General features: G+C 38.0%; 1 protein-coding gene across 6 annotated transcripts; it reads right to left on the reverse strand.

Moving 5' to 3' along the window:
- Nucleotides 1-2,755: 2,755 nt before the first annotated feature.
- Nucleotides 2,756-14,253, reverse strand: LOC144653670 (uncharacterized). Of its 6 annotated transcripts, none has more exons than XM_078513760.1 (6): nt 14,202-14,253; nt 8,419-8,489; nt 7,208-7,551; nt 6,875-7,009; nt 5,921-6,067; nt 2,756-3,492 (listed from the first exon to the last, which is right to left on the reverse strand). In XM_078513760.1, the coding sequence occupies exons 2-6, from the start codon at nt 8,474-8,476 to the stop codon at nt 3,466-3,468; spliced, it is 711 nt and encodes a 236-aa protein (XP_078369886.1). In that variant the 5' UTR covers nt 8,477-8,489; nt 14,202-14,253; the 3' UTR covers nt 2,756-3,465. The 6 variants fall into 6 exon arrangements, with proteins under 6 accessions (XP_078369886.1, XP_078369864.1, XP_078369881.1 ...); XM_078513738.1 differs by lacking the exon at nt 14,202-14,253 and adding an exon at nt 13,426-13,556; XM_078513755.1 differs by lacking the exon at nt 14,202-14,253 and adding an exon at nt 13,421-13,546 and having other exon boundaries at nt 8,419-8,482.
- Nucleotides 14,254-14,468: the final 215 nt, after the last annotated feature.

Genomic DNA, 14,468 nt, shown 5'->3' on the forward strand with positions numbered 1-14,468 from the left:
TCAGAAACTGTGTCACAAACGCATTGTGCAGACCGCAATTAAGGTTGCATTCTTGGTGAATTCCGTAAACAAATAACAATAGCGTTAAAAAAGGTGAAAATTGCGATCGTTCGTTTCTTCCTTTTCATTGTGCGATAAGATCTGAGGAAACGTTTATCTTGAGCTAGTTAGCACGAAAAAGAACAATTGAGAAAATCACCCAAATTTCCATGCTCAATGATAAATAAACCGATGATAAATTGAAAATGAGTAACATTAAAAATGAATAAAATATTTTAAAACGTTATTTTGCCCCGGTGAGTTAAGCGGTTCATCGTTATTTTAAAATTAGTTATATTGCCACTAAAAGCGCTTCTCAGGGAGTTGTCAATAAAGTATGTATTGTATTGTGCTGGGCCGCTTGCTAAAACACGGCTGTTTTGATGGCAAATAGACCTACAGGCAGAACGGATTATTTAGGAAATTGCAATTCTGAGAGCATACTGTCTAACTTTCTAGATCAATCTACAGCTGGTAGCTTTAGGCGAAAATACACTAGATATTACTTTTACTGTAATATTTCAATTCTGTATTCATGTGGATGTTTATACCATATGGCTCTGAAAGTGAATATATGAAATGCCCTATATTAAAAAAAAATAACTGAAAGGCTGTTTAAGACTTAGATCGAATTCGCACAATGTGATCTCAGACCATAACGATCACGACAAATTAAGCTGATACAATTCGAGCCCAGTGAACATTTAGCTTATTAGCAATTTGTTTTATTTATTCTTCGATCAGGAAACTGTATTTAAGTTTTCGACTTCGAATGTCGCTGAAAAGCCCGTCTCTTGACCGATGCTTGAGAAAAAACATTGATTGTTTCAGTTTAGGCATGGCGCGCATGGCCTTGTATTGGAAATTGAAATGTGCGTAATTTTCAAAATTGAAAAATAATTTTGATGATGGGGACCAAAGGTTTTCGCAGCTCTTCGCGCTGTGTCGACGTGTTAACCAAACTGTTCGAAATTTTGTATGTAAACTCACTGTAGCTTTTCAGTTGAGCCGAGAAACACGCCAGTATTTCAGTCACCATAGCCTCCCACCATGTATGGTCCTTAATTATGTCATAAGGCTATCGAAAAATAGGTCTGTTTTCTACTTATAGCCTTATTTTTTATACGGTTTGTGGTCTTTTACTTTGAGGAAAGAGTAGATAGAAAAGCGAACGACCACAGAACAATTAAAAACTTAGATTACCTTTCTGAATTCCGAAGCTTGCGTGTTGTGAAGACAAAACATCATTCCTCTCAAAAAGTGAAACGTCGTATATTCCACTCGAATAATTAGTTGTTCCCTGGCGCGGCGGATAAAACCTAGAAACGACCAATCAGAGACAACATGGGCCTCTTTTATTAGCCATCAGTATGGAAATTTGCAGCTTGAATTAATTGATACTGTATGTTTTTCTCGAGAGGGATTGGATGAGTTCACGACGTCAGACGCCTATGTCATATCTTTTTTTAGTCTGCGAACAGGCGAATTTTGTTCGAGCTCCTAGCTACTTGCTCTTAGGCCCGGATTAAACGCTGTACTTCTCATAAATTTAACCCAATGTAAATGAAAAAAAAAAAAAATAGCATTTGCTCATTAGTTTTTTGTTAAGCTCAAGAAAAGTACTGCGTTTAACCGAGGCGTTAGTCTTTAAGTGGTCGCGCGAATTCGAGTGTTTCATTGATAACAGAAGTGTTTCAGCTCTTATATCATAGTGCGTAGCTGAAAAAAATAATATTTTCAACAAATTTATCGTCTTTTGAAAAGTATTGTTCCTTCACAATTATAAAGCTCTTTGTTTTGAGTGTAGGGATTAAAATCAATAGAATATTAATGTAATTTCTTCTTATATTTTAGTATTTCTTAACAGCGCCGTTGCTGATAATATTCGTCCGTAATGTAAAATGTGATTCAAACATTTACACAACATTGAAAAAAGCTTGATTATTTTTTTAAAAGAGTGTCAGGTCTTTTGCCAAAAAGAGCGCCGTCATTTCTGAAAAAAAAGTAGGAAATGAATCTTCATTTCCGTCAGCTGTGCTTGTTATGGTAAAAATTACATCGACAAACAAAAATTTCAGTGATCTACTGCAAACCGACGACAAAAAAAGTTTTAATGCTCCAAAACTTGAGAAATGGAAACCTGAATTTGCTAATAAAAATTGATACGCAAGATAAAAAAAAAACAGTCATAAAAACGTTTTCTGTTGAAACATTTTTCGCCTGGTTATAATAAATTAAGGTAGATTTTACACGACACTAATCGATCACCAATCTCGTACCCAGTTTTTAGCGGCAAAAAAAAAAAAAAAAAATTAAAATGTAACTACAAATGTCCCGGGTGGGGACTCGCATATGAAAGGGTTGGGATGCTCGTCGTTTCGCTAAGGGGTACCTATCTATAAAAAGAATATATTCTTAGTTTTTTGGTATCTTTCAGGTTAAGAAAGCTTAAGTCACACAGAGATTGGTCTCTTATAGGGGTTCTCTACAAAATTTCCGACAAGCATCCCCGCCATTTCATATAGGAGTACCCCCGGGACAAATGAAGCCCAAGCCAAAAAGAGAATTATTTTATGCTTGCGTCGTTGGCTATATATTGACAGACATTATAGGTAGTAACGGCGCCTTTTATCTGTATCCACAGAGATGCATAACTTTGTATATTTTCAGCTTAGTGTATTTAAATTTGTAATTTGCTTAACGACTCCAATGATGCTGTGTGTAGGCTTAATAACCTCATACTTTTATTTGCCTTTTTCATTCATTCAGGCTTTCAACAACCATTATTCTTTTTCTGTAATGACGGTTGAATAATAAGCGAGCAAAACGAGAAAGCAAACAGACATACAAACTATTGACAAGTTCAGCAAAAATATATAGCACTTAGCACTGTGAAGAACGGCTTTTTACCCCAACCCCCCCCCCCCGTGGAGGGTTTGTCTTAACTTTTATGACTACCTTTGAATTACTGAGGGGGCTTTAGCAATCACGAAAAAGAGACTGAGGACATTGCTCTAGATCGCTATTTTTAGGAAGTCTATCAAAACTATTCACAACAAAAATGCTTAAAGCAGCGTCACATTGCTAATAGAAGACGAACACATTGTGTTCAAGTGTCAAAATACTGAAATGTTTTAAATGCCGGCAGGGACCAAGGAGCATTTTTCAAAATGAGGGGGGTGGGAATTATAGCCCCCCTCCCTCGCAGCTCCCCCGGCTCCGCTGTTCCTGATGCGTCCATTCTCAAATGGAAGCATTTGTCTAGTTTTATGTGCAGTCGTAAACTATAATCAAGCAAAGAGTAAATACGATCTGTCCGAGGGAGAACACGGTACAAGAAATATAAAGGCGATTATAATGTTTGTTTTTCTCTATCATAGGAATCCTCCGTTGGAATGGCAAGCTACTGAAATATGACGAGGAACACTAAAACCTTGTTTCAGCGCCACTAGGCTGCAAAAGAAAAGAAACAAAGGACGTATTAGAATTAAACAAAAAAAAAAAGACCAAACCGAGAGACATACTGTACAAGTTTATTCTGCCGAAACCTCGCCCACCAAGAAGGTGATACAGCTTTGTAAAGCCACGGCCATTTCCACTACGACCACGGAACCTTTCTCACTTTTTTTCAAAATTAAATTTTGAGATTTATCGACGGAATGTGAAACCTACTACAGAGGCCATTTTGTAATAAGTCGCCAAAACTCGTTAAAACTGGCCAATCATGTGTCTTTCTTAACATAGCCGCGAAGTATGGCCACGAGCTTAAAATAGATACAAGAAAGTTATCACTGAAGAACACATGTATGGGGGATGTGTTCTCTTCGTTCATTCTCATTCTCTTACACCTAATCAATAGTTATCTTTAACCTCATAGAGAAGGTAAAACCTTTGAAACCTTGGATGTACAATTAGTTACAATTAGGGGAATATTCTGTTTTCTGTCTCCTACTTTTTTTTGACAGTTTGCCAGTGCCGTCAGGGATTAAAAGCTTAAAGGAACTGATTTTCTACATATAGGTTGAAGTGGAATTAAGTTCTGGCAGTACGGTGCGGTTCTCTTTGTGCAAAAGCTATAATTGCTGAATCTGATATACCGTAAAAGCTGTATTATTGCCTGAAAAGGCCCCGCTTTTCCCACCATGGCATCCCCATTTCCTTTGTCAGGAAGCCATGGTCAGTTTGTGAACAAAAATAAAAAAATAAGCTCTTTATGAGATACATACATTTATACTATGCCATAGAAAATACAGCCAATCAGAATACAGGAAAGCCGTTGTATATTCGACGGTATTCAACTCAACCTTCCCATCGTGCGTTGCGTATCTTATTCCCGCCCAAATTTCGAAAAGCAGCGCCACTTTCAGTTTCTTTCAAATGTTGTTTAGAGCAGTTTAAGCAATGTCAGAGCCGACATTTTCCCTTAACTTGAATTTTGAGGTGGAGTACTTAACAGAAAATGAAGATTTAAACAACAAAACAACGAAGATGTTCGCTTCGGGAGAGGAAAACTGTCCGGTTGAAACCTACCGAGTTTATCGGCAGCGCCGTCCAGAGCCTATGCTCGACAAAAATTCACCCTTTTACCTTCAACCGATTGTGAATCCCAAAGGAGAAATTTGGTACAAAAACCAAAGACTTGGCATCAATAGCCTCGGTAAGCTGTTAAAGGAAATAGGAAAGAAAGCTGGTTTAAACGAAAAGAAAAATATAAGAAATCACAGCGCTCGAAAAACTATGCTGAATGACTTGTGCGAAGCAAACGTGCCAAGCTATCGGATAATCCAGCTGTCTGGACATAAACGAGTGGACTCCATCGAAGATTATCACAAGGTTGCAAGCATTAAAAACCAAGAAGAAATGTCCCGAATTTTAAGCGACAATACTAGCGGCACTTCAAGTCCATCCACTTCAGACACAAGCATAAACAAGGCGAACACTGTCTCGCAACAACAAATTCAAAGCTCCGTGACCTCAACCACAACTGCGGTTCTTCCCCAAAAATCACAGCTGTTTGGCGCACATACGACAATAACTGGAGGAACTTTCAACATTAACTTTTTAACGGGATACCAGTCAATAAGTCCAAAACGAGAATTCAAAAGAGTTCGTCGCATTATTGACAGCGATAGCAGCCAAGAGTAGGTTTTCTTGACTTGCTTTATTTGCATTTTCTACACTTTTAGGAGGTTTGAAATTTTCGCGGTACTTTTGAGATTCAAACTCAGTAGGAATTTTACAAGCATTTGAATATAATAACTTTATTTGACATGCACTCTTGTATTTTGTGCAATAAATTTTTATATATATATATATTTTAAAAGTATTTTACGCGGCAGTGTTTAGAAAACGTCAGCATCGGTTGAAAGCCAGTTGAAAGCCATTCAAAATAAAGTCTGCGCGTATGTCACACTGATTGTGTTGCCCATTGTATTTTCTATGGCATGGTATAAAATAGTTATCCAACGATTTCTCGTGGTATACCATGGAATATCCCACTTGTCACTTGTATTTTCTCGGTATACACACTCGGCTAAAGCCTCGTGTGTATACCGAGAAAATACAAGTGACGCGTGGGATATTCCATAGTATACCACTCGAAAGCGTTGCATAACTAGTATGTATATGTAATATTTAGTTATCCATTCCCTGCTTTCTGCTTTCTATTGAAGCCTATATAATGATTTATGATTGATTTCAGGAGCCCATGACCATGGGCTCCTGTTGATTTGTAATAATTCTCCTCCTCCATCTATAATAATTCCCCTCTCCCAAAAAATTATTTTCAGCCCCGCTCTCCTCTTCACCAAGCGTCTAGCTAACTCATTCATTTTGATAGCGCGTTAGCAAAGTCTTCAGGAATAACAAAAAACCCGCTCACCTCCTCTCGGTGAATATGAACATCTGGTACGTTCGCGTTTGAATGCTCTGGTTCAATCACTTGTAGTTTGTTTTCTTCTCCAATGTACTCCTGTGGATGGCTGTCATCGCCATTACGATTTCGTTTCATTCGACTCCTGATCAGGGACTAAAAAATAAACAAAGAAATAAATAAAAAAATAAATAAAGGAGGAGGAGGAGAAGGAGTAAAGGCTGGATGACGAAGCGGAAGAATAGAGAGGAAGGTGATGGTGGTGGAAAAGGAGAAAAAGAAGAAAGACCAGGAGGAGGAGGAGGAGGAGGAGGAGGAGGAGGAGGAGGAGGAGGAGGAGGAGGAGGAGGAGAAGGAGGAATAGGAGGAGGAGGAGGAGGGTGAGAATGAGGAGGAGGAAGAGGAGGAGGAGGAAGAGGAAGAGAAAGAGGAGAAGGAAGAGGAGCAGGTGAAGGAGGACGAGCACGAGTTGAAGGAGAAAGGGGGAGAAGGAGGAGAAGGAGGAGGATGAGGAGGAGGATGAGGAGGAGGATGAGGAGGAGGAAGAGAGCAGGTGGGGCACGAGTTGAAGGAGAAAGGGGAGAAGGAGGAGAAGGAGGAGGAGGAGGAGGAGGAGGAGGAGGAGAAGGAGGAGGAGGAAGAGAGCAGGTGAGACACGAGTTGAAGGAGAAAGGGGAGAAGGAGGAGAAGGAGGAGAAGGAGGAGGAGGATGAGGAGGAGAAGGAGGAGGAGGAGGAAGAGAGCAGGTGGGGCACGAGTTGAAGGAGAAAGGGGGAGAAGGAGGAGAAGGAGGAGGAGGAGGAGGAGGAGGAGGAGGAGGAGAAGGAGGAGGAGGAGGAGGAAGAGAGCAGGTGGGGCACGAGTTGAAGGAGAAAGGGGGAGAAGGAGGAGAAGGAGGAGGAGGAGGAGGAGGAGGAGGAGGAGGAGGAGGAGGTGGTGACAACAACACACATTTGCACTTACCACCACAATCAAAATGCTGACAATGATGAGCAAGATGCCGACTGCAATTCCGATGGCGATATAGGTTCTTTCCATTTCTGTAAAGCCAGTGGGTTTAGGTGGCGCGTCCTCGCCTTTTGCTGCCACTTTTTCGATCTGTGAATAAATTACATGTTACGCAGTGGTTACCACGTTAAAAATAAAGAAGAATGACCTATAATACGCTTTAAATTCTTTTTTTATGGAAAAGCTAACGGAGTACCACTACCATGACTTTTCAAAGTATTTGTGAGGCTTACATTACAATTTTACCATGTTAAAATAAAACTGAGTTCAAAATCTCTACAACCTTACCTTCAGTTCAAAAATTGGTCCAAAAAGTCCTCCGAGTTTATTTTCAACCAAGTAATGAAGAACGTTGTACGCATGTTTAGTCATGTCTTTATCTACATCTTGGAACGTGCCGCCAGGTTTAATGATGTAAAATAACAGCGACGCTTTGTCCACGTTGTTCTTCGCTGGGCAGTTTTCGTCAAAATTATTGAGGTACACCTCTGTCGTGTTAATAGGTACGCCGTTGTCCTGAATGAGTATTTCGGCGAGTTTTGCCTTGAAATATGTTTCCATAAGGCAAAACTCCGACCAGGTGAATTTGAAATCAATTTGAATGTACACTGAAGGCAAAGGTTTAGCGGCTTCTGCAATGGATAAATCACGAAAAATGGAGTCAGCTATAGATATTACTTAGGTCAAATTCATTTTTTCTCAATGAGCCAATGACTGGCAATCGATCATTCCAGAGTGTAGCTGCTCTCGTAGGCTTGTAAGTTTGTAAGTAAGAAATTTATTTAATGCCCATAAAACGGGGAGTGTTTGCGCTTGAGAGACTCATGTTAAAAGTGAGTAAGAGTATTTAAGAAATTAAGAGTAAGCTAAATAATAAAATTCTTCTACTCCTCTTGTGTAGGAGTTGCTTCTGTTTTTTTTTTTTGGGGGGGGGGGGGGGTTGGGGGGTTTTTTTTTTTTTTTTTTTTTTTTCTCTGGAAGGGTAGCGAGCCATTCTTATGAGACCTTGCCGATCTATCAAGGAAGTGTTTTTTTGTTGTTGTTCACGGTACCGTTTTGAATCCCGAGGAATGACCGAGTCCTCGTATTCCAATAATGGTTCTCTTGATGTAATGCATAATAAACAAGCTAAAAGGACCAATTTTTGATATGCACTTGACATTTCGGATTGAAATGGTTCAGTCACTGAATGATCTGTTGTAATCTTTTTATGCGAAATAGGTAGCTTAAACAGTTTGCTGTGCCAGCGGGCGAGGGAAACATCGTCTTGAAGTTTGTGAGGTAAAACAATCACCTCAGAAAGTTTGTAAAACGATTCATTTCAAAACTAAACGTTACCCTTCGTCGGAGAACGCCTTCAAACGTACAATAAAATGAGCTTTAAGACTGTATTAAACGTTTCATACTTGTTTTTGATAAAAATGCGTTGTGGATGCTATACTGAGGGGACTTACATGTATAGATTTGCGGAAAAAAAACAATATAGATGTCCTCCTTACCTGTAACTAGACATGGAGCACAAAACAAAACAACGAAGACCAAAGATAAAAAAGCCATTTTTTTCTCAAAGCTGAAAACAAAAAATAATATGATGCAGTGAATATCGAATCAGACGGAAAGAAAACAAGTTTTAAACGTTAATTAACATACAGTATTTTTTCTAATCATTTATTAAGTGTAGTTGTCTGATTACTGTGACAGTCTTTTTCTGGGTAGATAAGCTTGGGCCTTAGTTTTTTCCGTCGGATTTGTGACTGGATAGGAGCGGCAACAAGAAAATAATCAAAAATGAAAAAGCGTCATGAGCCAGTGTCGGAAACGAGACGCTCTCACTAAATTTGTCTTAAAGTTATTAGTTTACTACGGAGCAGAGATACGAGCTTTATGGCTATGTCCAAGTATAGCAGAATAGAAAGTTTTCTTTAGCCCTGTCAACAGGCAAGATAGGTCACATTACCAAGTGTATTCCTTACAACGGGCACTAATGTTTGGCGCCAAATGAAATGTTGTTGTACTTAGGCCCTCTCGGTTGGTCGATATCATTCAGGTTGCAGGCGCAAAAAAAGTACGGCTGGATATAGGAGAACGCATACGTTTTTAGGCGATGACTACAATCTATCGCAAAATGTCATTTTGTGAGTGGACGGAACCGTTCGGTCTGTTGCGATCGACCGATGAGTAGGACTGATAAATGTTACGTGACCAGAAATCAATAACTCAACATGTACAAGGAATCGCAGCGAGAACACAAAAGCAAAATACTCCGGTGCAGTTAGGACCCAGTTAGAAAGGAACAACACTTAGTATATTAGCGAATGAGACTTATTATATTCAAAGAGTTCTATAAGTTTTGGTAGACGGAAATTTCTTAATTCTTTTAATACACAGGGCCTGTGAGCTAGACACCGTTTTGCTTGCTCGCGTGTATCGTTTGCCGTTTATCAGATGTCAAGGTAAAATATCATGACGCAACCTTTGTTGAACAACAACAGAAAATCTAAAATAAATAAATAAATAAACAAATAAAATAAAATATTACTGTTGTTCAATTGAGCAAATTTATCAAGAAAATGTACTATTTGCATCTTTCTGACTCCATAACTACCGTATCAAATTGATCTGAATTCCAACAGATCCTCAAAACGTCAATGCTAATTTATGCAACCACTAACATTGCGTCTTACGTCAAAACAGAGTAACGTGCAGTTGGATCTCAGTCATTTTACGCGCGCAACAGTTGTCAGCTACGTTTATTTACGTTAATTTTTTGACGGATTTCCTAAAAATTATTTAAGACCCCTTTGGAGAACATCATCGCCTCTGCATGCACTGCATGCCGTTTATTCTCAAAGTTACAAGTATCGCATGAAGCATTCGTTCTTATAATACAATATGATTACTCATCTGTAGAAACAATAAGTCTATTCAATTGCCAAATAATTAACCAAAAATAACAGAAAAACTATATGTAAGTTAGAATAGTCGTGAGCAACAGCCGGCCAAAAGAAATTGACAAGATTCATGTTATCAAAATACTCAATGACCAGTTTCGACTTGTTCTGAAGTGATCTATATCAAACAGATGAACCGTAACAAAATTCTGAAGTACCATTGTTATTTTAATTCAAAAGATGACTTCATAGCAAAACCACAATAAAAAAATCTGAATAATATCTAAGTGCTTTCGCTAGCTTTCTTTGCTAAGGGGATCTGAATTGGAAGCATTGGATCGTTTTTTTTTTTAACAAGTGAACTCAAAATTTCGATGAAAGAGTTTTACTTTAACCCGATAAATTCGTGTCCTTTAATTACTATTTAAGACGTGAATCAACATATTCGCAGCTTATAGTTAGCTTAATCAATGTCGGCATTAGTTCGACTCATTAAGTTGCAAGAAAAGAATAGTGCATTCGAGAAACTTAATTTTGTCAAATCCTTTCAAAATCGATGATTAATTTTGTTTCGTAAAAGTGAAAATTGCTAAGTCGTTTTTCATTTTATTTTAGTTAAGGGTTCACTAAGCTTGACGTGACTTGAATCTTATATCGGATTGCGAAATAACTGATGCGCCCTTTCCACAAGAAATGTGTTTAACCCGGTTTTTTGACCGACCTTTTCGAAGAATACGCTATAAGTTAAAGAGAAACTATATATCACTGCCAAATGTACTTCGCACGAGTTTTGGCGGTTTATGCATTAGTCACGAAACACATAACCCTAAACTGCAGTATATAAATAATAAAGTTTTAAACGCTTCTTCGTGATAGCTTTTAGCATACAGTGCCATATCTTATGACTATATTTAAAAGTAATCGCAAAATATGGCCAGTATAAACTGAACTGGGCAATGTAGCCGCGGATGAACTTTTCAAACTTCTGTAGCAGATCGTTTCTAACTTGAAGCGCTCGTATATATATAACGCTATAACTGCACTAACTGCTTATAGCAAACCAAAATATTTGACAAACTGACCTTTTTAGCCTGCCTCTCTTCCTTCGGCAAATATAACCCAAGTACCTGATTTGTTCGAAGCGTTGCTAGTCTGACCCAAAGTTTTCTGACACGACGGGCAGTCTCGTTGCGAAGGAATTTAACCGTGGGAAGCAAACTAGTTTGCGCATTGTTATTTAATGCGCGACTTCAAATGTATTCATATTCCGGTGCTCACAATAGACAGGGTCAGAGTTTAGCGTTGTTGTTATGCAAAAAGCCTTTCAACAAAAGTGCGCTAAAGAGAAAAATAGAAGTGAAAGTTTTTAATTACGATTTAAGCACAACTATTCTGAGTATTCGTGCTGCATTCAGGCTTTCGACAAGATCTGATCACAATAATTTACAGTTTATTCAAACTTCATCAAAGTATGAATGAAAGTTCGAGATTTGTGATTACCATAACAAAGCAATTAAGTTGAGTTCAGATACGCCTTTACAACACCTACACAAAATTAAAATTACTCTCGGTGAGACCAATGCAAATATCTCTTTAGCGAATTTGATACGTTCTTTATAATTTTCTTTCAATGCATTTCTTGTTCCCAGTTGTCTCTTATGAGTGAATTGAAGGACGCGCGCGTTGCCATTTTTCTCGAAGACTGGGTACAAGTCAGCTTTCACACAACACAAACATTGTTTTGTCGCGCGTGATTAACATATTATTATTATCCTTATAACTTGCGTGCTTAAACATGTCCTAAATGCATAAGGTACATGGGTTTATCAAACATTACTGGGGGTAAAAGAGTTAATTTAATTTCGAAATCCAGAAATCCTCGAGTTTTCGTCAAAGTTGTCATCTTATTCAGTCCTCAGCTGACATTTTCTGTTGATCTACTGTCAACTTGTGAGAATTAATTGTAAGTTCGCGTGCCACGCAACATATTTTCTTTTTCACTTGTTACGTCTCGCCCGTTCCACAAACTTCGAAGTTCCAGACGACCGGGCAAAACAAAGACAACTGGAGTTAGGTCGAGTTCCATTACAGTTCAATCGAAATTCATTGTTTGTGCCAGGTGCCGTCTATAACTCGTGCGTTCATTTGTTCCTTTTTAAAGCCTGGAACAGGCTAATGCAAGTTTATAACAATTTTTTTTTTAATTTGATATATTTTAAAATCTATCAATTAACGAGCTGGCCAAGTTAGTTAAAATTAAGGCAGGTTGACAGATTTCTCTTCAGTCAGGCCCAATGAAAATACACCCATCAAGGACAAGCACCAAACGATATATTTTACAACTGTTCTTTGGCAACTGGAAACGTTGGTTAACATGAAAAAAGGTTTTCAACTTTAGCGCGCGCCAACAAACATAAACCTTACATTTCAGAATGCTTTAAACAGAACTGTGTAATGTTCTTTGATCAACATCGTCTTTCAATCAACCAAATGTGAAAGCCTTAGAGTGGGTGCCAAACACTGTAGATATATACCGGTAACCGATAAAGTGCGATGATATAAACATGCCTTACTTTCAGCTCTACAAAAGCTACAGTAGCTGCTCTTGTAATTTTCATTGTGATAAAATTGGTTCGTAAAAGGACCAATCGGATTAAAGAATTCTCATTGTTTGGATATATAGATTATTGCATGTAAGGGCAAGTTGTTATCAATGTGATAATTGGCTAACAAAACTTGCAATAGTACAGTAAGGTTACAATAATTAAAATATTATCATAATATTTTTGAATAATGAAATAAACGAAGCAAAATCTTGATTAAACGATCATTTTGGGAAAAAGGCAAGGAAAATTGCGAACCAGAAAGGCTGCAATCTTTTGAAGCCGGCAAATTTGCGATTTAAGTTACTAGACATCCTTTCTAGCGTTCCTAGTATAAGTATAACGAGAATTTGAGTAAGTAAACAAAATGGCAGGCTTTACAACCGCTCAGCAACCGCTTGATCACCTTTCCCGGAGTCATCTTGGAACCAAAGTTTCGCAACGCTCACAAGTTTTTATCGTATTATGCAAGCAATGACTATTGTGCTTTTTCGCTTACAAAAAAAAACAGCTTGTATATTCTGACAGTTTAAGCAATAGAATTCGTTGTTTTCAGATTTGTTTCAAAGCCGAATTTTACCGGCAGTTTAGTTTCGATCTCTTATATGGTTCTTGTGAGTTTTTTGAACTAAGATACATCATACTTCAATCCGTGTTTTTTCAGCTATCGTAAATTTTGATATATAATCATGTTCGAGCACGCGAAACATTTTTCGATCACCAAGAACTATTAATATTTTATCTGAAACTTATTGTCATCAATAGCTGTTCCGCTCTTTCTTTAGCAAAACGATACCCGCTTTTTTCATTCAATATATAACGAAGCAGACCATTGCTTCGGTTCTGATGAAATTTGGAAAATCGAAATGCTACTTGCCGACTGCACTAAGTTATCTTGCGTAAAACTGTTTCGAAGAGACCCGCTGAAAGGTCTGTTCTTGATTAGAAATTACCATATAAAATTTATCTGCGTGCTGCAAGAAAATTAAGAATGATGTCAACTATACATTACCTCAAAAGTTAAACTTCGTAGATTGATATGGAATAGAATCTTTTCCTGCCACGGATCCACATAAAGTTAGTTTAAAATTGGCCTACAACTGCGCCCTCCATTTGTTAGAAGTTAGAGTTTTATATTTATAAATAACAGCCAAAATAACGTGTACAGTATAAACAGAAGACAACAAGGTTTTTGTTAAATGGCTACGTCATTAAAAATTAAACACACTGAGTAAACATTATGACAGTTCGAGTTTTAGGACAAAATGAAAAAAATAATAACGCTCAATATCTAGATCTGTTTCAGACATGCTTTTACGCATTGGTCCATTGGCAAAGAAAATAATTATACTATTCGGTTACAAGGGAGACGGTTGCAAGTTTTCCAAGAAATTAAATTTATATGCTATCGAGAAATGCTTAGTGCAGAATGCCCATAATTTCAACCTGCTTGAATAACAATAGCTTCCCTCTTTTGCGACGATTTGCGTGACTCGTTCTACAAAGCTTTTCCGGCTCATGTAAATGCCAAGATGCAATGTGGAAGGCCCAGTATGTTGTACATCTAATAGTCAAAAGATAAATGCTATCGTACTGTTTTCATGTTTGTGGCTTAAACCTAAGGACTTTTGCACTTCCCGCGGCCGCAAATTCGCGTTGAATTTTACTGTACAAAGAATATTGCTGATCGAAGAAATGCATAATCTACTTCGTGCTGGCCAAGAGACTAAACAAACATATTACGGATTAAGAATAGTTTTTGTGATAAATCGTACCTCTTTCTCTTACCTTATAGGTTCCGTTCTGACCTCAAGATCGATAGCATGCTAAGGTTTTCAATGTGCAATACCTAAAAAGTATAACAAGGCTAATAGAGAAAAGCTTGGGGCGAGTACAGAAAACTCTTTTGCGCATGTATTGAACCTTCGTTCAGTCTTCTCCGCTGTACTTCGTTTCCAAGACTTTCTATAATGTTATGGCTTTTAATCCATCAAAGCTGACTTGGCGTAAAGAGAAAATAAGGGGAATTGTTATAGGGCCGGTAATCGATTGCGT

This window comes from Oculina patagonica, chromosome 1 (assembly GCF_052425735.1).
Source record: "Oculina patagonica isolate OP01 chromosome 1, crgOcupat, whole genome shotgun sequence".
NCBI classification, from domain to species: Eukaryota; Metazoa; Cnidaria; class Anthozoa; order Scleractinia; family Oculinidae; genus Oculina; species Oculina patagonica.

Coding starts and splice junctions, on each gene's coding strand:
- LOC144653670 (XM_078513760.1), bottom strand. CDS start 8,476: ATGGCTTTTTTATCTTTGGTCTTCGTTGTTTTGTTTTGTGCTCCATGT. Junction 7,010..7,207: donor GACCAATTTTTGAACTGAAG/GTAAGGTTGTAG, acceptor ATTTATTCACAG/ATCGAAAAAGTGGCAGCAAA. Junction 3,493..5,920: donor TTCATATTCACCGAGAGGAG/GTGAGCGGGTTT, acceptor TTTCTTTTGCAG/CCTAGTGGCGCTGAAACAAG.